The 27401-nt window shown below is 43.5% G+C and overlaps 1 protein-coding gene across 1 annotated transcript in view; it reads right to left on the reverse strand.

Moving 5' to 3' along the window:
- BBS2 (Bardet-Biedl syndrome 2) overlaps window positions 1-25919 on the reverse strand; it is a 29085-nt gene extending 3166 nt beyond the window's left edge. Inside the window, exons 1-15 of the mRNA XM_050922774.1 lie at window positions 25747-25919; window positions 20669-20896; window positions 18751-18876; window positions 18396-18458; window positions 16272-16349; window positions 12907-13011; window positions 11490-11576; window positions 10030-10165; window positions 7609-7748; window positions 6638-6785; window positions 5934-6105; window positions 3563-3692; window positions 2029-2160; window positions 1057-1194; window positions 468-580 (exon numbers count right to left, since the gene is read on the reverse strand). Of these exons, the coding sequence (XP_050778731.1) occupies window positions 468-580; window positions 1057-1194; window positions 2029-2160; window positions 3563-3692; window positions 5934-6105; window positions 6638-6785; window positions 7609-7748; window positions 10030-10165; window positions 11490-11576; window positions 12907-13011; window positions 16272-16349; window positions 18396-18458; window positions 18751-18876; window positions 20669-20896; window positions 25747-25863 (1913 nt within the window). The 5' untranslated portion in view covers window positions 25864-25919. The remainder of the gene's footprint in view (window positions 1-467; window positions 581-1056; window positions 1195-2028; window positions 2161-3562; window positions 3693-5933; window positions 6106-6637; window positions 6786-7608; window positions 7749-10029; window positions 10166-11489; window positions 11577-12906; window positions 13012-16271; window positions 16350-18395; window positions 18459-18750; window positions 18877-20668; window positions 20897-25746) is intronic.
- Window positions 25920-27401: the final 1482 nt, after the last annotated feature.

A 27401-nucleotide genomic window follows, 5' to 3' on the forward strand; every position in this document is an offset into this window, starting at 1 on the left:
GGTCCACTTCTTGCAATACACAGTTGTGATGTGGACATTAGGCCTTAGCTTCAGGACAGAGCTGTTCAGAGCAAAGGATTAATGCCCTGAAAACACAGGGAACAAACTCTTCCTCAGTCTCCTGCTCAGAGTCCTTCCTCACTGCACCCTAAAGAGGATGAGTCCTGCCCTTCCCAGCTACTGCTCCCTTCCTCTTCACACAACGGACTCCCTCTGGCATAGCTGTTTGACAACACTACCTCACAGCTGATTCACATAGCCTACCCGGCACTGAGTCATCCGCCTGCTGGTTCTCAGCCTAAAGAACAGGTCAGGAACACAATGATCATGCGTAAATAATAGGCACCTAGATTTAATGCAGCCTTGATCCACGCAGCTGTTGCTATCTAAGGGTGCTCTTCTCTACCAAAAAGCTATGACTGGCCACCAGAGCCAGAGAATTATACAGAAATGCAATGGCTGCTCACATGTCTCCCATGAGGCGTGAATCTTCTGCTCGAACCAACATACTGCGGATAAGATTGGAGTGGTCTGCCATGTCAGCAGTGAGTTTCTGATGAACTGTATGAAATTCATCCACCTATCAAGAGTAAAGACACCCAAATACTTTGTGAAGTCCATGCAAATCAGAGAGTTTAGCTTTGAAAGGTAGAAACTACACCAAGTTAACAGGGAACAGCTTCCTATCCCTCCAACTGGATCTCTGCCCAGGAAGAGGAAGGCTAGATGAGACTTTCAGGGCCTACTGATCTCCCTGATTCACACCATCAACTTCAATGGACTTTGAATTTCCTGGCCAGTTTACAGAATGAGGGAATTGTCCTAATCATCAACAGCTAGGAGGGGACCTGACCCTGTTTTGGATAACAAGAAATTTTGGAAAAGGGGGGCTGTTACCCTCTCTAATTCAGAGCACAGTAAGCCATGGTTGCAGGTTTAAATAGCAGAAAGCCACAGAAAGTTTAGACATAGAAAGAGAGGAAAAGTCATCAAATCCTGAAGCCACCATCCACCACCAAATCAACCACCACTTTGACATGCTTGGTGCCTACTCACCTTAACTAGCACTTTCCGCAGCTCCTCAAAGTACGCAGGGAAATCTGCTTCCACCTGCAAGTCTTCAATTGCCAAGAAGGAGGCCATTGACTGGATAATGTCACCGGCTAGATCTATATCATCCGTGCTGATAGAAATCTAACAGGTGTAAAAACAGTAAGTTTCAGATTTCCCCTCTTCAAAATTCTCCCTTCACAACCATTAAACAGGACCCCTTTTGTAGCATATTCAGCCTAACGCTCAAAACAGTTAATACTGCAAGATTTCCATTGGAAGGCCCATTAATCTGATACTACATTTTGCTAGAATTAAGCACTACGGACTAGATCTGAAGTATATGGGAAACTTTCCACTGACTTCAGGGGACTCTGGATCAGGACCTAAGGGAGAAATGCATCACTATGCAGAGGGCCAGCACAAGGATCATGCTCTAGTTACATGCCATCTAAGCCCTCAAAAGAGGGCTTCAGTGGTGGAGAGGCTCTGTTCTGCCTCTCTGCACCAGAGTGAATTTCACCATATAAGAATATGTTGCTTCAAAAAATTGAAGGAGCACCATGCTGTATTGTTCATATCACTGGCTGAGCTTGGAATTTGACTCCCAGATAGGAAAGTGGGCACTACCAATGAGGACAAAATCCTGCTTAAAACACTAGCATTTCATCTGCCTGTGCAGTCATATAAAACCATGAGACACTTTGATGCTATGATAATCAGAGGATCAAAGAATCGTAGGACTGGAAGAGACCTCAAGAGGTCGTATAGTCCGGTCTCCTGCACTCCTGGACTAAATACAACAATTCTTAGCTGGACAGAAATAGCGTAAAGCTAGTGGAAATATTAATAGCTTGGTCCCTCCTCTGCTTTGTACCTTGGCTCCCTGTTCACTTTCCCATGTGGGCACTTCCTCCCAGTTTCACTGCTCGTTAATAAGATTAGACCTAAATAGAGTACAATGAGAGTAAAAATTACCTCCCCATTGGGTTTGATTTTTATGCACAGCTGTCCTGCATCACGCAGGGAAGTGAAACAGACTTGAAAAGGTGCACTTTGGAGCTCTGCATCCTCTGGTAACAGAAAGCTCTGGTTCAACCACATGACAACCTAGAAAAATAAATTCATAACATTACCCTTCCCATGGAAACTGTCTGGAATATATTTGCTCTAGTGGACATTATGGGATACACTAGATATACTGCAGAGCACCCAGTTCAGTGCATCTTGTGATTATTTGCAAAATCCTACTCTGGGTCGTGAAATAAAGTGGCTCTATTAGAAAACAGACCCCAAATGGGAGTTTACTAGGATCACAGCATCCCCACTGGACAGAACAGGATGACTCATGATTAATTTTGCTCTCTCCCACCTAGTGGAATGGGGACAATTTGCTGTGCTATACGTGGGCTGTTCAAAGCATGATTTTGTATAATATTATGAATAAGAGAATCAAGTAAGTAAGAAAGTCACATAAGCCCTTCGGGGCAGGCACCATCTTTTTGTTCTGTGTCTATACAGCACCCAGCACATTGGGTCCATGACCAAGGTTCCTAGGCACTACACTAATACAAATAATACATAAGAAGAAATGGACAGAGGAAGGATTGTTCAGTGCTTAAGGCAGTAGCTAGGACTTGGAAGGCCAGGGTTCAAATCCCTGCTCTGTCACATACTTCCTGTGTGACCTTGGGCAAGCCACTTAGCCTCTCTGTGCCTCAGGTCCCCATCTGTAAAATGGGGATAAAAGCACTGCCCTACCTCCCAGGGGTGATGTGAGAATAAATACATTACACATTGTGGGACGCTCACATAACGGAAGCCGTAGACGTACCTAAGATAGATGGAGCTCAGAGGGGCAAGGCCAGAAAGTTTTCCTTAGAGAAGAGTGTTACATCTGATCAATCTATCATCAACCACCAAGTTAGAAGTATTTTTGTCCCACGAATTTCAATGCAATGTAAGTTACATATGCACCAGACAGCCTCACTAAGCCACTCCCAAGAACTGGCCAATTTTCAGCCCAGGCTGTAGCGAGCTGCCATCCCACCATATTTCCAAGATAAACTACAGAACATTTACTGATCCATTATGAATCTGAGCTGAATTAAACCCATGAAGTAAGTTGAATTATCTAGATACTTTATTGCACTTTTCCCGTTTGCTAATTTACAAAATTCAGTCATTCACTCCGGGGCCCTTCCATTAGTGCAAGCTGGCCACGTTCTACTAGATAAAGTACAATGAAGGGACAAGTAACTACTAGAACTTTTGGTCTTAAGCAGCTATTTCCTGCAGATGCACAGAAACTCTGCGAATGTTTCTGCTATGCCAGCATTTCAAAAGAAGAACCATGAACTCAAGCTGTAAACTGTTAAACACAGACTCTTATTGATAGTAGTGGAGTAAATTACATTATTTCTCTTTGCTCTAGCGATTCCCAAGTTAATTACAAACTCTCCACAGCAACTGTGCTCAGAACCAGAAAATAAGATGCAGAGCATAAACTCACCCTTTGTACCCTCTCACTGATTGTAAAGTTAACAAAGCTTAGAGGTTCAGGGACCGAGTCGGGGCTGCTCAAAGCATACATTGAAAATCGGGGTAGCTGTCTTGTCAGTTCAAAGACATGGAATTGTGTGCTGGAAGGAATCCAAAGAAAAAGAGAGAGAAATTTACCACCAGACCAGTGGTTTGTCTATTGCACCCTTCCATTAACAAATTCAGGATGATTCATTTTACAACACAGATTCTGTCACCACAATCCCTGCAAGGAATATAACATTCATTAGGACTCTACACAGAAGATATAAAAGGGGAGACATTTTATTAATAAATACAATTAAGACTTATTAAAAATAACACTAAAGATGATTGGAACCCCTGAATTCAGTTCTCTGCATTGCTTCTGCAGTGGATTGATGGCCCCTGAAACAGTAAAGGAAGCTCTAGTCCAACCACATCTTACACTTTTGGGAGAGATACCACTAGATGGAGCAGGGGAAGTAAAACCTTGAACTCGGGTCTTGGCAGGCAAACGCAAAGAGAAAATGATTCTCAAATGTTACTCCAGATGCATTTTATTTTTATAGTGATTTGTACAAATTCTGCCCTCAAACATGGATCCAGGCCTTGTGCGGAAGTCAAAGGGAGTTGAGGACAGTCAGCATCTGACAGAGTACAGCCCATATGCAATCACAGAAATGTAGAGCAGGAAAGGACCTTGAGAGGTCAAGTCCAGCCCCCTCCACTGCAGCAGGACCAAGTAAACCTAGACCATCCCTGACAGGTGTTTGTCCAACCTGTTCTTGAAAACCTCCAATGACAAGGATTCCACAATGTCCCTTGGAAGCCTATCTCAGCAGAGTCAGATGGTTTTTCCTAATATCTAACCCTTGATGCAAATTAAGCCCATTGCTTCTTGTCCTAACATCAGTGGACATGGAGAACAATAAATCACCATCCTCTTTATAACAGCTATTACCATAAGTGAAGATTGTTATCAGATCCCCCTTTAGTCTTCTTTTCTCAGGTCTAAACATGCCCTGTTTTGTTTTGTTTTTTACTTTTCCTCATAGGTCAGGTTCTCTAAACCTTTGATCATTTTCACTGCTCTCCTCTGGACTCTTGCCAATCTATTCACATCTTTCCTAAAGTGTGGGCACCCAGAATTAAACACAGTATCCAGTGTCAAGTAGAGTGGGACAATTACATCCTGTGCCTTACATATGACACTCCTGTTACCACACCCCAAAATGATACTAACGTTTTTCGCAACTGGATCACATTGACTTGTATTCATTTTATGATCCACTGCAGTCCCCAGATCCTTTTCAGCAGTTCTACCACCCACCCAGCTACTCCTAATTTTGTAGACGTGCATTTGATTTTTCCTTCCTAAGTGAAGTAGTTTGCACTTGTCTTTATTATTGAATTTAATCTTGTTGATTTCAAAACAATTCTTCAATTTGTCAAGGTTGTTTTGAATTCTAATCCTGTCCTCCAGAAGTGCTTGCAACCCCTCCCAACCTGGTGTCATCAGCAAATTTTATAAGCATACTCTATACTCCATTATCCAAAAAAGAATCCTGTGGCACCTTATAGACTAACAGACGTTTTGGAGCATGAGCTTTCGTGGGTGAATACCCACTTCCTCAGATGCATCTGAGGAAGTGGGTATTCACCCACGAAAGCTCATGCTCCAAAACGTCTGTTAGTCTATAAGGTGCCACAGGATTCTTTGCTGCTTTTACAGATCCAGACTAACACGGCTACACTTCTGATACTTGACTCCACTATCCAAGTCATTCACAAAAATACTGAATAGTATCAGAGCTAAGACTTATTCCTGCAGGACCCCACTAGATACGCCCTCCGAGTTTGACAGTGAGCCATTAATAATTACTCAAGAACAGTCTTTGAAACAGTTGTGCATTCACTTTATAATAATTTCATCTAGATCACATTTCCCATATTCCATTAGCACCCAAGCCTGGTCCCACAGCTGTCAATGGCAAACCTCCCGTTGACTATCAAGGGAACAAGATCAGACCCTTAATGATTTAAGCATGTAGGGCCTCCATTTTCAAACGTGCTGAGCACTCACAGCTTCAGCTGAAGTCATTGGGAGCTGCAGGTGTTTAGCACCTCTGGAAATCAGGCATCTCATCTGTGTTTTTAAAGAAGCATTTCAGTTCTCTTTTAAATAGGAGTCAGGATGCACAGGAACTAGGTCTGAAGAAATTAACGACTGTACTTGTCACAGACCTTCTACAACGCAAGGGCACAGAAAGCTACTGAGGCTACATCACTGCTACGTTTCACACCAAACGCTGCTGACGTCAGAAACGGGGCTTGACACTGTACTATTCCATAAACCTTACCTGCTTCTGTAACCCACAAAGGCTTTGATGTGTAAATCCACTGGGACATCTTTGGGAGGAGTAAGAGGAACCTGAATGCGACCCGAGAGGTTCTGGAGACTGGGATGAACCACATGGCTCTCACCTTCAAATATCCCTTCAGCAAAGATCAGCACAGCTCGGATAATTGTGTCTTAGGAAAGGGGAGAAAGTGACTTATTAATTAATAGTTTTCCACAGGCAATAACTCTGCTTCACTTTCAAAATTAAGTAGGGGAGGGTTTTCTGTGAGAGTGGGAAAGAAGATATTGGATTACAGACATTTAGCCTTCATGCTGAGACCCAGATTCAGCAGCTGCATGCTCAGCCTCAGGTTGGCACATACTGAATTGTTCTCTAGCTACTCCTACAGGTGACATGAGGAAGGCGACAGCGATCAGCAAGACCAATTTACTTCACTTCATGTATCAATTGCATGGAAGAAGGAACAAGCAGTAAGGAGCTAACAAGACTTTCAGATACCATGGTGATGAGGGTCACAGAAGAAACTATTCAGATTGATGGAACATTGGTTGATTCAAAACTCTGTGAAAGGAAGGCATCCAGACAGAAGACATTGAGAATGACAGACCAACTAGGGGACAGGCAAAACACTGGCTAAATGCACCAAAATATTTGCATGTAAGGTTATAAGAAACCGTCATCAGCTGCAAATTATTTCTCACCATTAGATGTGGAAATACACAACTCTACGTGGGCAGCCTGACTGTCAGAGCCCAGATTCACTGACAGGGCTGTCTGCAGCTGGGTGTTAGCTGGAATCACTCCCCTCTGCCCATCAGCTTCGTTCACCTGCACGCTCAGTTCAGCCTGCTGCAAAACACACACTTCCAGCTCAGCATCACAAGAGCAAGGTTTTCATTAAAGCAGTTCTAAATGTACAACCAAGAGCCCTGCACCACGGGAAGCCTTCATATATTTTAAACATCCGTGAAGAATGTTTTGATTAGGCTTCTCCTCAAACTCTCTTGGCTGAATCTGACTTATACAATGCCTTGTTGCCAACTGTGATCTCTTTAGGAAAGCATGAGAGGGGTTGCTTGGGACAACCCTAAACTTTAAGCACATACTTAAGTGCCATGGGACATCAGCACATACTTCATCAACACATACTTAAGTGCACTGCTGAATCCAGGCCTTAACCATTACACCTACAGCATGGATCTACTCTTCCTTCTGCCTGTTGTTAAAGCTCAGCATAACTCTGTCCTTTGCTACGTATCCCTCATTTGTCAAGGTTGCCCTGATCCCCTGAACTCTGCCCATGTTCCCAACCACTGCCGTTTGTCAGATTCCCACTCAATCACCTCTGTGCTCTCTTTTTCTCACCCATGCATCACCAACAATAAAGATCCAGCAATCAGAACTTAAGTTAATTATTCAATTATATGAACCAGAAGAGAATCCAGCTCCCTCTCCATTAGCTCTGCAGAGCCAATGTATTCAGTAGACTAAAAAAGTAGGGACAATGTTAGGTATTAAAGTAAGAAGAGCTGGCGCTGAATACATGCAAGGAGCAGGCCTGTTGCATACGATGTCTCTATTTTACATTGTCACTGCACTCTAATTCTTCTAACAGCTTATGAGTCTGGGGGCGAGACCAGAGTCAGGCCCTACATCTTGTTTTGAGAAGTACCTTTGAGTTTTCCTCATAGTTTCGTAATTCCAGCAGCAGATTTTGTTTCTTTTGACTAAGCTCCCGAATCAGATCCTGTTCCGCACTGGTATCCATCAAGTTTCCTTTCATCTCCTGGCTTCCTGGCAGGTAGCCACGTACTGCACAAAAACAAAGGACCGAGCATTTCAAGCATGTCTTTAGCAGCAATCTCCAGATTGCCACTTTTGCAGCATGAATCCCTACTAACAGATTCACTGGAGAAATAATATCAGGTCAGCCCTTCAGATGGCATAAATGGGTGTAGCTCCACTGAAGTAAATGGAGTTATGCTGATTTACACCACCTGAGGACGTAGCCCACTATACTTACCATGACAATTATACTTACCATGACAACATGGCTGGACATTTAAAGGGACACTGATGACTTCTAGTGCATTTGGAGACTTCCATGAAAGTGTCTCCTGCCTCCTTAAAGCTGACTCTCAATGATCAGAATGAGTAATAGAACAACGTAGATCTCTCTTTCTGAATTCTTTTAGTTTATTTTATATTTAGTTTAGTTTAGGTGAGTCTTAAGTTACTTACAAGCAACTCTGAACATTACTGCATCCTGACCAAGCTTCTGTCTGGGAATTTTACAGGGGCCAAGTGTTCTTGTTATCACCTTGGTATGAATGCAACTCACCGCTTCCATCTATTCTAGCTAGCCAACCCTCCTAATCTATCTCCTGTTTTTTGCTCAGGGAGACTTAGCTTCAGGGCTAAGATTTGTTTCATAATGGTCAGGATGAACAGAAGGTTGGGTCCAGCCAGATAGGATCCAGGGGGAGTCCCTGCACCCAAGAATCTGGGAGGGGATACTGAGGCAGGAGAATTCAAGTAGCAAGCTAGAAACCACAGAACTGCTTGCAAAGGCCTTTCGTTTTACAACAGGTCTGTTCCCTGTCATTTCTGTTAGTTCTGTTTGTAAGAGAAGATGAAATGGAGAAAAACCAGCACTCCTGTTGAATGTTCTACCTGACTGCGCAGCGCCAAGAAAAAGGTATGAGGAAACTGAAAATCTCTACATGATTCTGAGTTTAAAGGCACACCACCCCAATGGAGAGAGAGAGAAACACACATACACCCCATTATTTCCTTTGCGGTCAACAACTCAGTTCGGATGAAGGAGGGAGGGAGGGAGGGAACACTGAAAGACAGAACAATGGCCACGATCTTGCAACTGGCTCAGCATGGCTGGATCTTGTGCCCATGCAGAGCCCCAATGACTTGCATGAAGCCCTGTGAGGCTGTAAGGTTCTGCACACATGCACCTGATTGCAGGATTATCATCGTTTAGTATCTGTAATACAGGAGTGCCAAGAGGCTCCAATGAAAATAAAGGATCCCACGTTGCCATGTATTGTGTATATATGAATACATGCAGCAAGACAGCAGCCCATGCCTCAGAGCAGGATCAAGGCCTATGATGTTAACCTATAGGGCTTATTTAAGATGAGTTGCCTTATTAATATGGCCCTATTCATTGGTTCTTTACTCCCCAGCAAAAAAGGCTTACATGCCCAAAGATAAGCAGGGGGTTCTCCTGATGATGTATGGTAAAAGCACTCAGGAGTACGCATAAAGAGTGGTATGCTGTGCCACTTTCTTTAATATGTTTGGACTTGTGTTCCAAATAGGTTGTGCCAGGCTCATGTGTAACTGCTGAGCGCGTTTCAGATGGTTAAGACAGTCACCTGTGAGGCTTTCTTTTGACCCCCATGCTTCTCTGTATATTCAGTTTGAGAAAATTTATTTAAGTAGTTTGAATAAAATATACCTCCCATCTCAACTAAGTTTCACTTCCTTAGAATCTCACAATATAAGTTTACAAGATCTGCAGTCAACCACAGTATCTTTCATAAAACACAAGGTTGTTATTTCCTAAATTGCTAAATAAAAAAACAAGCAAGAACATACATATTTAAAAAAAAATAAACCTCTTTCAGATCTTCTTTATCTATCCTGAAAAAGCTGAAAAGATCCCACACATATTTATTTTTTCCCTTGCCATTCAATTTTAGCAGCATGGCTTGAAGTATCTCTGCATATATGGAGTACAATTCTGCTTCACTCTTAGTGGAATATCACTTCTGCTAAGCAACTGAACTTTGCAGGCCCACAGGTCATCATACAGAAAACAGGTTTGATTGTTAATCGTCCAGGAGGCAGTATTCAAAATCTTGTTTGTGGAAAGCTTGACCCTTCTATTCCCTGGATTTTGCAAAGGACAATGACAGATTTGGCAGGCAAAAATACATGCAAACACAAAAGACATTTAGCAGGTATTGTAACAATAGAATGTATTAGTATTAATGCTTTGTGGGTAACGCTCTTGGCATTTCTGCTTAGCTTAAACTAATACAATGATGCTGCAAAGGATTTTTCATGCTCTTACCTTCACCATCAACAGAACAGCAGATTAACTGGGTGTTACCATCCATTCTATAATCCCCCTCTACCACTCCTGCAATTGAGGAAGCAAAGTTGTCCTTAAAGATGACCTCCCCAGTTCGGTCACTGCGTGCATCAACCTGAAATACAGAACATTTCCAAGAGACAAGATGAAAATGAAAGCTAACCTCACTGGATAAATTATGCTGCAGTCTGGGACATTAACTGAGGAATCCTGCGGCATTTATGGAACTGCATGTGAACTTGCGGCTCCGTTGATCAGATAAAGAAAATACCCCCCAGAATTAACTAGCAATGAAATGACAGCTCCAGACACACATGTAAAAGTGAGCCGCTCCTCAGAGAGGCTTTCCCCTGAGCTAAGTAAAACGAAAAAGAAAGAGGGGAGCTGCAAGCCTGTGCTGTCAAGGTGATACAACCTATTGAAGCAGCAATGACAGGACCAAACTATACGTAACCTTAAGGCAGCATTTACAGTCTCCAGCCTTATTCATAGTCTTTGTCTGATGAAATGTGTTACTTTTATGCACAAATATCATGACCTTTAATGATCATTCCATGGGGGGATTTTTCAGTTCTGCATAGCTTTACTCTTCCAAGGCACAGGACACAGCAATGTTTTACTAGGAGCTGGAGACTTTCAAATTAATGACCAGGGAGGATACGGTATATGAAAGACTAGACAAAGGAGGAATAAGTGTGTTGAAGTTTCCTACACAACAATGTTGTATCAAGTCTAGCAGCTCCACACCAGAGGTTCCAATGAATCCTGGGGCTCTAGGTTGCTAACCTGAGGCGAACAAAATCAAATTCCCGAGATAATGAAATAAGACATTGTGAAAGGAGTGCAGTTTTACAAGAAAACACTAGCAAATGGTGTCCATGGGAGACCTGGCAGCTAAATCAACCATTTCTAGCAAACAACAATGCTAAGCAACTGTGTTAAAAGGGAACGGAATTGAGTTTTATACAACGAGTTTACATATTAATTACATTATCCAATGTATGATGGATTTATTATGGAGCGGTAATAACCCTTCCACAGTTAAGAATGATGCTACCTTCTCTATTATCTAATACGTTTCCTTCATTTGTCATTTAAGAACATCCAGGAAACACAGGAGAAGGATACTAGGGTGTTCTCGATATACAGAGCTGGAAGTGGAAGGAGCACCTCAGAAGAACTACGCAATCTCCACTACCACAGAAACAACCTACTACACCGTACTGATTGATTTTGAAAATATCCAGGCGACTGTTCTTCCTATAGATGATGGAGTATTTGACAGGGTATTCATAAGCTGAGCTAGGCTCATTGTAATATTTCTTCAGAGCTCAGTCTAGTCTTTTGAATAGTTTCTCTGTTCAGCCTTATACAACTAAAGAGTTTTGTCCAAATGCAATCTCTCGATTCACAGCTACTTTCTCTCCATTTGAACTCACCTTCCCATTGGACCATCCAGTGATCAATTCACATACTCCATCAGAGTTAAGGTCAAATGCATGTATGCTCATTGCATGATTTTTAGACTGGGGAAAAAACAAAGAACAACTGCATGAAGCTATTGCTGTTGGTACTGGAGTACGTATCTATATAGATTGCATACAGGAGTAACAAGATGTCTCCTAACAGAGTGTCAGCGCATCCATACCTATAAATCATGTACCTCTGAAATCTGAGCACCTGCATTATAGATACAGTCTAGTGCTCTCCAAGGACGTAATCTTTCCCTCCAATATGTTTCCATCCAAGATGATGATCAACGCCCACCTCCTCCCACAAAAACAGTGGACAGTACAAGAGCCTGACTCTCCGAGACAAGAGTTACAGTCCCAGAGTTCTTATAAATCTCGTTTGCAACTGGGAAATGCCCTTAGCACAAAGGAAATCATTTTCACATGATTTTTTAATATCACAACTGCTCCAGTCAGTGGCAATAAGAAAATGTAAACTGAGTATCCGGAAAGGATCTTCCTAGCAGCAAGATCTATTAGGCTGTGGAACAGTCCCTGAACGAAACTTGGGGAAGCCCCACTACTTCAGAATTTAAAACTACACTGGCTAGAGCACTTGAAAACAATCTTGTGCAGCGAACAATCCTGTGCTGATCTCTGGGAAATGGACTAGGTGAGCTAGTAGGTATTTCCATCTGTCCATTATCATTTTGTTTGCTGTATTCTTGTTAAAACACATTTCATTTGGTCAAATCAACAGCAGTCCAAACAGAAACACATCTGTATTGAAACAATCACATGTCAAGTTGTGCAAGGTGAGTGGAGTCCTAAGATAGGAGACTAACCTGTGTTCAGAGACGTCTTGGGAACAGCAGCATTCTGTTATTTGCCTTTCCCAAAGCCTTATCTTTGGGCATTGTAACCAATACACAAATCATACTTCTCACCTCCTTTGTGGGCAGAATAGAAATACAAACATGCTTACTTCCTGATCACCAGCACACCTGCCAGCAGCACTGATGTAGTTACAGAAAAGGCTGCAAGTCCCTCACAAATGCCATGTAAAATGACTGTACCTCCGAAATATTTGTCAACAGTATCTCCACTGAATGAATCCAGTATGAACAAGGAACTCAAAATCCCCCATATGATTGCAGTCCTAATTGGCCCAGCAGGGCAGATGTTAATTGATGTGCCATTAATTTTGTATAGTGACATTTTATGCATATAAAATAAATCAGTTCCAGAGTACACGTAGGCTGAGATTTCCAAAACCAAGAGATTTGGACACCTAATTCCCATTAAAATTAACAGGAATCGGGCCCCCAAATCTGCAAATTGGCTTTGAAAATCTCAGCCATAACGTTCCAATTTCTTTCTTTAGAACATATTTGATTGTACTAACTTTAATCCTCCAGTAGCGGGCTGTCTTGTCGTAAACTCCTACTGTACCATTAGATAGGGCATAGCCAAATCGACTGCCATACATGGGGCTAAGTGCAGTGATAGTCTGAAAAAAGAATATGTAAGAGTTAGAATGCATCTCTACCTCTAGAATTTAAAGTAAATGACAATAGAATGAATGCAATTTCTGTACCAAATTAGTTGTTTTACACATTAATTAATTGGGGATAACTTTCCTCCATAAAGACCATTACTACACTAGATATACCAAAGATTAGTTTAAAATTACTATGGGCTCATCCTTCTTACTAAGATTCTTTGGCAAAAGTTTTGTGACAGTGAGAAAACACCTGTGGTCACTGGTGTTTATAACATGGTGTCATTTAGACCAGCTGTGGTTAGACAAAACTCTCTTTGAAACACAAATGGCTGTGGGTGCCTAGTGGCCCAATGTTACTAACATTGATGGAGCTGTCCGGGTGCTAACAACAGTGGGACATGTTTGCCACAGATCTTCAGGCCTAAATCAATGAGATAAAACAAAGGTCTGTTTCCAAGATCAAGCTCTGGTAGGGGAAAGAACACTGGTGAACATCTGTGGCATTACAGAAATAATAAAACACTAATAAACATAAATGGCAGAACCAGGGAAGTGACTACAAGACCATAACTCTCCCATAACTCAACTTTTTTTTCCTTCCTAGGTGCACCACACAAGTTAGCTATTAGAGTAGCCCCTTAACATGAATATAAAAAGTGTTCTGATGCCAAATCAGAGTTTCAGACGCATCAGTTCCAAGACCACAAGGGACTACTGTGATCATCTAGTCTGACCTCTTGCATAACACCAGCCACAGGACTCCCCTGAATTAATTCTTGTTTGAACTACAGTGGGTCTTTTAGAAAGACATCCAGTCTTGATTTAAAAATTGCCAGTGATGGAGAATCCATCACAGTCCTTGTAAGTTGTTCCAACGGTTAATTACCCTCACTGTTAAATATTTGCACCTTTATATTCAAGTCTGAATTTGTCTAGCTTCATCTTCCAGCCATTTCGTCTTCTATAAGTTTATCTGCTAGATTGAAGAACCTTCTATTCACTGGTGTAGCCACGTTTTCAGCGTAGGGGGAGCAAAAAACATAAAAAAGGTCCTCCCCCCAGATCCCCCTCTGGCCATGCCCCCTTGGCTCCCCATCTGGCCATCCCCCTAGACCGGACCTCTCCGCTCACCTTCCTTCCTGCACTGCCGCCTGTCCCCGGCTCCTGTCCCAGTGCTTGGCTGTGCCTGCACCTGCAGGCAGGCGCAGCTTCCACGCCGGCCTGCCGCCCCATGGCTCCTCTGGCTGTGTGGTGGGCAGTGCTGGCCGGCAGGAGCTGCTTCCGCGCCTGCTGGCCTGAGGGGAAGCAGCTGCTTCCGCTGAATCCCGCCAGCTACACTACTGCTTCTATTATCAAATTTCTGTTCTCAGTGTAGGTACCTGTATACTAATTAAGTCACCTCTTAACCTTCTCTTTGATAAGCTTAATAGATAGAGCTCTTTGAGTCTATCACTATAAGGCGTGGTTTCCAATCCTTTAGTCATTCATGTGGATCCTCTTTGAACCTTTTCCAAGTTACCAACATCCCTCTTAAATTGTGGACACTGGAACTGGACACACTATTACAGTACCGGTCATACCAGTGCAAAAACAACGGTAATATAACCCGTCTACTCCTATACTCATTTACACATCCAAGGATCATATTAGCCCTTTCGGTACAGCATCATCAAAAGGTTACATATTGGTTTGTTATGGACCACAAAAAATATTTAAAAAACAGAGCACTGCAGTCTTTTAAAATGAGTACACTATATAAAAGCCATCATCCAAACATGTTGCATGGAATTTACCTTCCTCCAAGGAATAGTTTGTGGAATGTTGAGTGTCCCTTTAATTTAGAACTATAAGATAAGAACAAGCTTCTTAAGGAATCTGTAAGCATGACTTTAAAACTTGTAAATTAAGAAATAAATCATGTATGGGCTTGATCTACTCTTAACTCTGTACAACTTCTCCTTTAACTATAAATCACGATATTCCTCCAGAACACAATTTTGCAGTAAACACCTAATGCAGGCTTCAGGTATTGACCAGCTTTAGGCATTTTAACAGATATTCTCTGCTGAATGCTACACAGCTTTGCTAGCTAAATCACCGTCTTGCTGCACTAGGAAGTGCTGAAAACAGCTAACCTAGCAGCCATACCTAACTGTTTCAAAAGTACAAATGGCATAAAATATTCCAGGCCAGGGTATCCTGTTACATTCTAATTCTAGCCACCTTCATCTAACAAAACTGTTCTTCTTTAGCTTTAATAGCTCTTTCATAAGTGGTTTAGTAGATAAGCCTTTTATTCCTAACTCCAGCAGTGAGTTTCCTCACACAATACAGTTCTCCTCAGATTTTTGAGGAGGGACGTCTCTAGGGCGTCCTTCCCACTCCACTGCAAGCCTAGAAGTGGCAGAATTAAGAATATTCCTAAATTCAACCACAAGGCACTTTCCCCCCATAAAAGCAATTAATCCCTAATAGTGGGGATCCTCTCTCTGCCACTAAACTGAAGAGTGACAACCCCACACCCTTCCCTCCCTAAAAGCCTTCCTGTCCCACAACTGTAATTTAGGCCCTGTCTATGCTACAGGTGCAGCCATGTTTTTTAACTGATGCATGTCACTCTTATCTGACCTGGTTACAACGAACAACCTTTAGTTATGTCCATATAGCATGATTTTTTTTTAAATGTAACCTTGTTTAATCTGTATTTGTGCATCCACAAGCAGCTTATTCATGTTTCTGCCAATAAATTCTAGAAAAATCTTGTGCCACTAATCTGAGACAAAACCAACATAAAATACTGAGGTTGTCTTATTAACTACTGAACTTCTTGTCTAAGAGATACAGGCACTGACTTCTTAGCCATGATCTGACCCTACCTATCCTACGATTTTTGGGGAAAATACTGTAACTGAACGAGCTCTCTCGTTTACAGCTTCTAACTGAGGGCCTGATCCACAGACAATTGACGTCAATGGGATCATTCCAGTGACTTCAGTGTGGTTGGATGGAGCCCTAATTTTCTGACAAACAGTATTTTCTTTTTAAAACCTGGCAAACGATCTGTAAAACAGCACAGCAAAAATCACAATCCAGATGGCTTAAATCCATTATTAAATTGTAACTTTTAAAATGCTAATAAAATAGGTAATATTAAATAATTAACTCAACTGGTCATCATGGTAAATATAAGCTACTGTAGATTTATGGTGGGCAATATTTTGTACTCCATCTGAGCATATAATAAACACTTCTTAAAAATAATTTACCTCTGTTTCTGACATTTCTGCCACAATCTCATCTTCTTTAAAAACCCTGATGTCAAAATCCTCAGACCCAACAAGAAGCTAAAAAGAAAGAAATAATCTTAAATACTTTATTTAACTACAGTAACAAAAAACAAAGACACACAAGATTTCAGAGGCAAGCAGAAAGTTCTTACTGAGTAAACAAATACACTAGGCCCAGGCTTCAAGAGTTTTTCGTGTGATATGAAAAGTCTGTAAAGTGCTTTGGAACCAAAAGGTGCCACAGACTCTCTTTTTGTTCAAGTATTATTTACATCTGTTTTGGCAGTGCAGACTCTAAGAACACATACTAAAATACCTAAGGCAAGGACGAGGGAAAGCACTCTAGTACTGCCAGGGTATATTCTGGTCTCACTGTCCACAACTCAGTCCACAACATTCATAACTGTAGTTACATACATAAGAGAATTTATATCCTCTGTATTGGGGTAGGGAATCTGCAGCTCAGTTGCAACTCTCTGAGAGCCACGTGGATTCAAATAGATCATGACCTGCAATGCCAAGTGTTAACCATACTCATATGAGCAGATAGCTGAATGCCATTTTATTTTATAGCACTGAGCATACCAAATTCAAAGGCCGCTTGTTCTATGCTGACCCAAAATCAGCTAATTCGAGAGTCCAGTTGATTGTCGCCCTGCACCTCAGTGCTTTAAACCAGTGCAATAGTGGGTGCAAAATGCTACTGTTCCGATTTAGTGAAAATGACTGCATGAGGTGCAGGACAATGTTGACTTGGGCCCTGGTTCTTACTGCTCATGCACTCAGTTTTCTCAGTTCCTTTCCTGCACCCTACTTGTTGGAACAGGGAGTGTTAAAGAAGGCAATGTGGAAAACCATTTTACAAATATGGGCAAATGTCATCACCTCCAGGTTATAGAAACTGAGGAGTAGAGAAGTTGAGTGATTTGTCCAAGGTCACACAGTGAATCAGTGGCAGAGCCAAGAATACAATTCAGTTCTAACCCCCTCTCTGGTGCCCTTTTCCACTGGACTTTGCTAGCCTAGAATCATCTCCAGCATTGCTCACTACATGGCTTTACTTGTCCTTCAGCCCACTCCGTTCCCGCAAATAAGGTGGAGGAAGAGAGGTGAGACTGTGACACCAATCCTGCAAATAGATTACTTCAGTGAGACCCCTATAGGTGAATAGTCTGTAATATTTGTAAGAGTGTGTCATGGGTAAGCAGAAGAAACTTGGATTACATCTGTAGTATGCATATGTCAATGGTACAAGTCCTTAGCCAACTAAAAATGAGGTTTTCCCAGGTAATAAGGAGGAAAGAGGAAGTGATCATTATAAAATTTGAAGATCAATAAGAGACAAACATCATTTTTTAGAAACTAGAAGTTTGCACATTGATGGAGTAGCCTATGCACACACTGTAAATTGCACCACCTGGACATAACAGTTTTCCTTACCCTTGCCTTACACGGTCTCAACAGCAAGAGGCTTGTTAAAATTATTTTCAGTCTGACACCAATGCAGTGGGTAACAGTTAATCACTGTGCCATTATTGAAAAAATGCACTGTGATTGGATTTGAGAATGGCTACATCAAAAACAAGTCCAACCATAAATGAGATTATTTGTAATACACTTTTACAATTGTCCACTATAATGAATATCATGGTTTCTAACTAATGGTTTCTTTGCCATTTAAAGTATACCTAAATACATCAGTCATTAGGAGGCCCAGCAATCTGTCTGCTTTATGTATTTTTTACATATATTTAACTGGATTTCAGAGAAAATACACACTGTAAACTGCAAAGAACCGCTTCAGAATTATGATTAGTGATCAACACATCCAAAGCAAGGCTCCAAATCCTGCAAAGACTTATGTTCACACTTAACTTACCCACTATGACAAGTTGCACTGAAATCACAGTGAAGTTTAATACATGCATAAGTGTTTGCAGGATCAGGGCCTAAGAAAGAACTATAGCTCCAAGCAGAGTTAAATCTAACCAGCAACATAAGGGAGTCAAATATGATAATTCAGTTATTTTCTTTCAACATAAATTCACTGCAGGACAATACTACAGTTGAATTCACAGAAGAACCATCCACAAACAAACAAACCTCTTTTTTCCCATCACCATCGAAATCACACAATGCTAATGAACGAACATTGTCCCCAGTAACCTAAAATTAAAAGAAAGGAGTCATCAATACTTACGCAAGTTTAGCCTATGACAACTACTTTTATGTTCTGAGTTGCCAAGAGAACAAAGACTATTACAACATAGTTGGTTCAGGCTCAGATTGTTGTATTTACTGAATAAATTACAAATACACATAGTTTATCATGGACCTTAAATTAAGAAAGATTTCTGAGCTATTCAAAAATCAAATTAATATTGATTTTATTAAACATAATTTTGATCTATCAAAAATACTCTTGTAGCAGCATCAAAAGGACTGTGTGCATCTTTACCGTCCAAAAAAGATCATTTCCTTCATGATCAAAGCCCTGCAGAGCACAGTTTCCACCAATAATAGCAAGAGGAGATGAAATATCTCCTAGCATTCCAAGCACTATTGCATTAGCTCCATCTGTAACCTGCAGAGAAACATTAAAGGAATATAGAAACATAGCAAAGATTCAGATATACATATGCATAATGTACATGCAAAGAGAAAGCATCCAGCATTACATCAACTTAATATTGTATGTATTAACTCAGAAGTTATTCATCAGTTACTATCAAGTACTGGTAGCCTAAAAGGTTGAAGCAATAACCAGAAACTAAACAAAATAGAGATAACCAACTGCAAACTTCAAACATAAACAGCAGAATCTATGCTGTATTTAATTGTACACGATGAAGGCTGTATGTACGTCACATCTACGGCTTCATGATAAAAATGCAACTTTAAGGGTTGTTCATAATGTTTAACACTCTTTATAACCTACTGAGCATGTACTCCATGTACACTTACGAAATTGGCTCTGGGCTTGGCAACACTCGAAACTTCAAAGCGCTGCGCCGGGAGCGCTGCCGCGGGAGCGCTTTGAAGTATGAGTGTGATCGCAGCGCCTGCGCTGGGAGAGAGCTCTCCCAGTGCTGCACATACTCCACCTCCTCATGGGGATTAGCTTGCAGCGCTGGGAGCGCTCCCAGCACTGCGGCACTGTTTACACTGGCACTTTACAGCTCTGTAACTTGCTGTGCTCAGGGGGGTGTTTTTTTCACACCCCTGAGCGAGAAAGTTGCAGCGCTGTAAAGTGCCAGTGTAGCCAAGGCCTCTGTTTACATCCACTGCCGTGGAGTAAGAGAAAGTAACCTGAACTGTTACATTTTTAGTATCTCTTGTTTTATCACATCCAAAAGTGTTACCTGTAAAGTGCTTAGCAAAGATATGCTCACTGCCTCCAAAGAATTTATAATCTAAAGTCCCAATCTGATAATGAGATCTGTGCACGTGTTCCCCCAGGCACATGCAAAGGCCTGAAGACTTGAATGGGACTTGCGCACGGGCAAACCCTTTCACTCCTAGCATCTCACTGGGGGATGGAGGCCATAGGAGGCCCTGACCCTGTAATCAAATCTCCCTGGGTTGACCCCTGTGGCCATATAGATTCAGGGACAGGATTGGGGCCTAACGGTAATACAAGACAAGTGAGAGTAACGAACAATGGGGAGAGGTTACAATACTAAGGTCGGTCAACCCAGTTACTCACAGTTGGCTAGGATGAAGGTTACAATAAGGTCAGTCTGCAATTACTCAGACCGGTTGTTAACCCTGTATGTACAAACTCCTTTCCCCACCCGCACACCGTTAGTCTTTTTTTAAATCTATAATTTTTACTATCCTGTTCCTATTTTAAAAAGAAAGAAAGAAAATGGTGAAGTATTTAATGAACTAGTTTTAGATATTTAACTGAAAAATAAAGAATAGTATGACTAGAATAATGTAATGTTTTAAAATTTTCCTACAAAATCTGTGAGTCAATGACAAACCTACGGCTTTCCCAAGATACTGTTCCAAGTAGACTTAGTTCGGATATCAGATTGGAATATATAATTCTTACTCTAATGATTTTATTTCAGCTCTGAATATTTTCAAAGGCTTTTAAATTTTGACTTGCAACCATTATAGCATATTATAAAAAAAACTCACTCACTCAAGCTCAGACAATGTGTCACATTAGCATTATACTGTCCTCTTGAAAATACAATACTGATTTTCAAAACATGCAAGTCCTCTGCCCAGAAAGTCCTGAATTTATTTATATCATTGATGTGCAAAAAGCAAAGCATGGCAATTGAATAAATTAACTTAGAATTTATGACTCCTAAACTGGTTTATAGGAAAGAAAGACATGAAGACTAAGAGTTAAATGAACTTGCCTCTCTGTAAAACAAATCCGAGTTGTTGTACACATCGTATGCCAACAAGTTAGTCTGTGTTCCAATTAGAAGACAATCATAGCCAAGCTGGGGATTCAGCACTCCGGCTGTTAGGCAGCTGACCCCTTGGTTAATGTTGAGAAGAGAAATATCTGAATCCTGGCTGCTTTGCATCATACGATTTGCAGTTACATGCTGGCCACGGGCATGAGGATTATGAATAAAAACCTGTACAAACAAAATGCACATTTCAAAGATTGTTTGAAATCCTGCTAGCCACCACGTATGTTCAGAAGCAGTAAAATTACAGTCCTCATATTCAGGCATGGGTTCTGGAGTCTAACAAAGAGACAAGGACATGTTAAGGTTTTGTTTTGTTTTGTTTGTTTTTATTGTTGCTGCTTCTTACAGCCCCTTTTAGGTACTTTCTACACTACAAAACCAGCAATTTCCAAAATTTGTTACAAGCACACTTGTGCCAGCTTTGCAGAGGTGTAATGTTGTTAAAACCATTTTGAAAATTGAGACTGACTAGTATTAAGATCATTGTATGCAGTGTAGTTGTGGCCGTGTTGGTCCCAGGATATTAGAGAGATGAGGTAGTATCTTTTACTGGACCAATTTATACTGGTGAAAGAGACAGGCTTTTGAGCCACACAGTGCTCTTCTTCACATTTGAAGAGTTCTGTGTGGCTAAAAACCTGTTTCACCCACCTTGTCTCTCTAGTATTTAGAATGATTATTTTTAAAACATTAAGAAAGTTATGCCCCATCTCTCCTGGTAATGGTATTAGCAAAACCAGGGCTATTATAGTAATTTATGTGCTATATGCAAGTAGCACAATATCACATGAGGTTGGAAAATCATTAGCCTCCTTTTTCTGTACTTATCTTCTTTAGGGCTAAATGCTTTAATAGTATAATAAATCCAAACCTAATTAACACAAATACCCAGAAGCAGTGTTTACCCCCAACGTTTCTTGTGTTAAAATCCAAATGAAGTTTTACGCCACAATCCTGCAATTGAATCCATACAGCCAAAGCACTGTGTCTGTGTCGAGACCCACTGTAATCCAGTGCCCTCTGCATGTGCAAAAGGGTTCACTCAAGCAGATCTGATTCAGGTCCTGGAACCTTGGTTTGCACATGGAACTGATGGATTTAAAAGCAGAACTATGAAGACAAAGGTATTATACTCCTACTCACACATTAGAATGCATTTGCTAAGTTTTTTAATAATAAAATACCCATCAATCCCCATCCCCTTCAAAAGGGAAAGGAAAAAAGGCCATCACTCTGTTTGTATGTTATATTCCTTTCTCCTACCCTTTTTCTAAATAGACCTTTGTCTATTTAGATTGCAAGGTCTTTGGGAAAGGGACCATCTACTATTTTATGTCTGTACAGTGCCTAGTATAATGAGTCCCTGTTCTTGATTGGACCCTAGTCACTCCTGTAATGCAAATAAATAATAATACTAATAGAAAGCCTGGGAACTACAGGGCTGAACTGTGTGCAAATTGCAGCAGCCTAAGAACAACACTTCATGCTTTTGTAGGTTTGTATTTCAACCTATGTTTTATTCTAACATAAACTTCCTTTGTTGGGTTTTAAACTGTTGTAGAGCTTGCACATAATAAGGTTTTCCAGTGTTGCAAAGTAGTCATCTGAGGATTTACAACAAACAGGCATTTCCTCTAACACTGCAACATCTCCAGAGTTAAGTCAGTGAGGATGCTAATATTCATTACAGTAACTGAGAATAGTATAACAAAACACCTAACTTGAAAAATACAGTTGCCCACTTACCAACAGAAAATTAGAAACTTTCTTTGATGAGTGGGGTGAGGACTTGTCATTCATTTTTGCAGAATTTTACCTTTCGTTTTAAAAAATTAAGTCTCTAGTGTTGTCTTTCTATGTTTGCAGACAGTTTTAGTGCCTCTGAGACTGCTCATGGCTTTCCCCCAGCAGCAGCACAATGAAATTAACAAGACTCTAGTCCTTTGGAGGGCCCTTAAGAATCCTGGGACATCAGTGACAATTTCATTCTGCAGCTGCTATTTCAAAAAAGACAGGAGCACTAACTGACACAGACACTGGAGGAAGTTACAGAAAATCAGGACACAAAAATCTTTATATAAGCAACTGAAAGTAGGTCTGCTTTTAGCCAAACCAGAACTGAAAAAAAACTTCACTGATTTAAATGTACATATTTTATAACTTGTTAAAATACAAAAAAATGAAATATCAGAAGCAATCAAAATACTGAATTATTATGGGGTAAACAAACAAGTTAAAATGTGAGAAAACAGTCCCATGAGCCTTCCAGAATCTAAAGTCTAATCTAACAACATACATTAGCGCAAATCTGTACTATATCACTAAGATGCCAACGGAACTAAAGTGACCTAGGTACATTGATTTAACTGTTTTATGGCCGGATCCTGCTATGTGCTAAACATATTCCACTTGGTGCTCAGCACTCTCAGTTCAGGCAATGGGAGCTGCAGATATTAAGCACATTGCAGAATCATGCTCTTGGGGGAGGGATCAACGCTAGCCTTTATACGCACAACTGAATTTCCTCACTGCTGCAGCTCCACTGGAGGCAGCAATGGCTGGGAGAGCTAATGCAGACCAATCACTGTTGTTTTAACCAGTGTTTCATCTAATGCAGCAGACAATACAATGGTTAAACACCAGCAGAATGCAACAGTGGGAAATTTTAGATCAATAATTCTAGTGTAGACAAGGCTACTGTAGGGCTGCAGTGTTATTGCCAAGATACAAAAGCCAAATATATTAATGGTAAATAGGAGCTTCTGGCTATCAGCCTGTGTAATACTGCACAGGCTGCTAGAAAAGAGGTGGTTTTGAGCATATTTACTTATTTTATGGCTTCACATTTCCATCTTCTAAGAATGAGTCAATTTTCAGCAACCAGGAGGTACGATAAAATCAACCACAGCAAATAGCAAATCTTTCCAGGCCCAATCCTGCTCCTACTGAAGTTAATGCCAAAATTCTCATTGGCTTCACTGATTGCAGGATCAGCTCCCTGGTCCCCAAGTGACATCCTTTAAAGCAGTGGTTCTTAACCTGGGGTACAAGATGTCCTTTCTGGGGTTGTGAGACATGCCAGATTTTTTTAGAAGGCAAATCATCAAAAATACAAATTAAGCACAGGTACATAACTACAACTACTTTGTTTAATCAAACCTATATATTTATTAACATTATACATTTTTAACGATTACTGTAATATACAAATAAAAATATATCTAGGCTTATGGGGTGTGAGAACATATTTTTTAAGTTTAAGGGGCGCAAGAACATATTTTGATTTTGATAAGGGGTGCGAGAACATATTTTGATAAGGGGTGCAGGCTGCAGTAAAGGTTAAGAACCACTGCTTTAAAGTGATGAGAAGAGGAAAGAGGTGTGTGTTTGTGTGTGTCATGTACTTTTGCTGAGCTGGCTTATGCAAGGCCAGACTCATCCACAAGCAGCACTGCTTTGCAATACAAGCAGTATGAAAGCAACATCTCATCCTTCTTTCTGTAAAAGGCAAGCCAAAACCACTAGGGACAATATCAGGGAGACGAATAGGGAGGCTTGTAAGATTCATGTGCATGAAAAATAAGGCTTTTAGCTGACACTAAAACCCTGGCAGACATGAGCCAAAAATCATTTTCAGATTAGGCGTTTTCATTTATTCTTGTAGGAGCATTGTTCAGTTTGGGTTTTTCTCCCCTGGAAGTTACTGTATATGACAAGCAATGAAGAGTAATTTCACAGCGAAGGGTTGCGAGGGAAGGTGACATCATATTTGTGCCTGTTGCCATTGGCATGGAAAGAAATGGGTTTGTGTTTGTTGCTCTGACCAACACAAGCTTTGCAAGGTTTACTGCGGGTATGAATTAATGGTCTGATTTTCACCAGTCATGAACACCCACAGATCCCACTGAAGTCAACCGATGCCAGAGGAGCAGGGAGACTCTGTGCCTAAGGGGTGTGGTCCCTGTGCCTAGGGGTGCCTCAGCGAGGCAATGTTCCCATGGCAGGGACTGGGGATGCCAAAGTGGGTGGGTGGGGATCCCCGTGTCTATGGGTGTCTCCATGGTGAGGAATCCCCATAGCAGGGATTAGGGGGAGTCTCTGTGGGGCAGGTGTTCCCATGTCTACGGGTGCTTCCATAAGGGGTCCCTGTGGTGGGGAGCAGGGGGGAGTCTCAGGAGGACCCTGGGTCTATGGATGTCTCTGGCAGGGATTGGGGGCAGTATCCATAGGGTAGGGTGCCCATGTCTATGGCTGTCTCCATGGATGGGTCCCTCTTTCTAGGGGTTTCTCCATGGAAGGGACTCGGGGATGTCTCAGGAGGTGGGTGCCTCTGTGTCTGTCTCCATGGAGGTCCACATGGCAGAGAGTGGGGGCAGTCTCAATGAGGTTCCCATATCCATGATGGGGAGTCCCTGTGCCAGAGCTTGGGAGAGTCTCAAGGGAGTCCTCGTGGCAGCAAGCGGTGGCAGCCTCGAGGGGGTTCCCATATGCAGGAAGTGGGGCTGTCTCCCTGGGGGTTCGTGTGTGCATGGACTGGGGGCAGTCTCAGGGGGTCCCTGTGGCAGGTAGTGGGGGCAGTCTCGGTGGGTTCCAGTGTGCAGGGCTGTCGCCCTGGGGGTCCCCAAGGGGGGAAGCAGGACCAGTCTCGGGGGGGTGTCCCCATGACAGGAAACGGCGGCAGTCCCAGGGGTGGTTCGGGGGTATCCCCATGGCAGGCAGCAGGGGCAGTCTCGGGAGGAGGGGTCCCCGTGGCGGGGAGCAGGGGCAGTCTGGGGGAAGGGTCGGGGGGCCTGTGGTAGGGAGCGGGGGGGGCCTGGGGAGGTCCCATGGCGGGGAGCGGGGGCAGTCTGGGGGAAGGGTCGGGGGGCCTGGGGAGGTCCCATGGCGGGGAGCAGGGGCAGTCTCGGCGGGGTCCCCGTGGCGGGGGCACTCTCGGGGGGTCCCCATCCGGGGAGCGGGGGCGGGCGCGGCGGCTCCGTGCCGGCCGGAGGCGGCGGGGGCCCGTGGCCGGTTACCTTGCCCGCTTGGGTGGCGGCCGCCAGGCACGGGTGGGTCCCATCGTACTTGCCCAGCGCCACCATGCGGGGCAGGATCCTGTGGTTGAGCTTCAGGGTGAACACGGGCACCAGCATCTCGGGGCAGCCGGGCAGCGTCACTCGGGCCCGCCCGCCCAGCGCGCCACGGCCTGGCGCTGCCGCTGCCTCCGCCCCGCTCCAGAGAGGGAAGACGCCGGGGCGACGCTGCAGCGTGACCCGCGGAGCGAGCCGGGCTGCGGGGGGAGCTGGCGGGGGGACACCGGGCGGGCACGCACCGCACTGACAAGGGAAACCGGTCGGGGGGCAGTTGGCAAGGAAAGCAGGGGGTGGGGCAGTTGGCAGTGGGGTGGGGGCAGTTGGCAAGGAAAACAGGTGGTGGGGCAGTTGGCTGTGGGGTGGGGGCAGGTGGCAAGGAAAGCAGCAGGTGGGGCAGTTGGCAGTGGGGTGGGGTAGTTGGCCAGGAAAGCAGGGGGTGGGGCAGTTGGCAGAGGGGTGGGGTAGTTGGCCAGGAAAGCAGGGGGTGGGGCAGTTGGCAGAGGGGTGGGGGCAGTTGGCAAGGAAAACAGGTGGTGGGGCAGTTGGCAGTGGGGTGGGGTAGTTGGCCAGAAAGCAGGAGATGGGGCAGTTGGCAGTGGGGTGGGGCAGTTGGCAAGGAAAGCAGGGGGTGGGGCAGTTGGCAGAGGGGTGGGGCAGTTGGCCAGGAAAGCAGGGGGTGGGGCAGTTGGCAGAGGGTTGGGGGCAGTTGGCGAGGAAAGCAGCAGGTGGGGCAGTCGGCAGTGGGGTGGGGCAGTTGGCAAGGAAAGCAGGAGCCGGGGCAGTTGGCAGAGGGGTGGGGGCAGTTGGCGAGGAAAGCAGCAGGTGGGGCAGTTGGCAGTGGGGTGGGGCAGTTGGCCAGGAAAGCAGCAGGTGGGGCAGTTGGCAGAGGGGTGGGGGCAGTTGGCAAGGAAAGCAAGGGGTGGGTCAGTTGGCAGAGGGGTGGGGGCAGTTGGCAAGGAAAACAGGAGGTGGGTCAGTTGGCAGAGGGGTGGGGGCAGCTGGCAAAGAAAGCAGGAAATGAGGCAGTTGGCAGTGGGGTGGGGCAGTTAGCCAGAAAGCAGGAGATGGGGCAGTTGGCAGTGGGGTGGGGCAGTTGGCAAGGAAAGCAGGAGGTGGAGCAGTTGGCAGTGGGTTGGGGGCAGTTGACCAGAAAGCAGGGGGTGGGGCAGTTGGCAGAGGGGTGGGGGCAGGTGGCAAGGAAAGCAGCAGGTGGGGCAGTTGGCTGTGGGGTGGGGCAGTTGGCAAGGAAAGCAGGAGGTGGGGCAGTTGGCAGAGGGGTGGGGGCAGTTGGCCAGGAAAGCAGGGGGTGGGGCAGTTGGCAGAGGGGTGGGGGCAGTTGGCCAGGAAAGCAGGGGGTGGGGCAGTTGGCAGAGGGGTGGGGGCAGTTGGCCAGAAAACAGGAGATGGGGCAGTTGGCAAGGGAAGCGGGTGGTGGGGACAGCTGCCACAGGAAGCATGGGCAGAGCTGGGGAAGTGTATGATGGAGAGGGGAATTAAGAGTGAGAAGTGGAGCTGGAACAATGGAGCCAGCTCTGCTCTTCCAAATTACTCTGGTACCGATTTCAGTACAATCTCCTGGTAACATCCATAGCATTCTT

This window comes from Gopherus flavomarginatus, chromosome 14 (assembly GCF_025201925.1).
Source record: "Gopherus flavomarginatus isolate rGopFla2 chromosome 14, rGopFla2.mat.asm, whole genome shotgun sequence".
NCBI lineage: Eukaryota > Metazoa > Chordata > Testudines > Testudinidae > Gopherus > Gopherus flavomarginatus.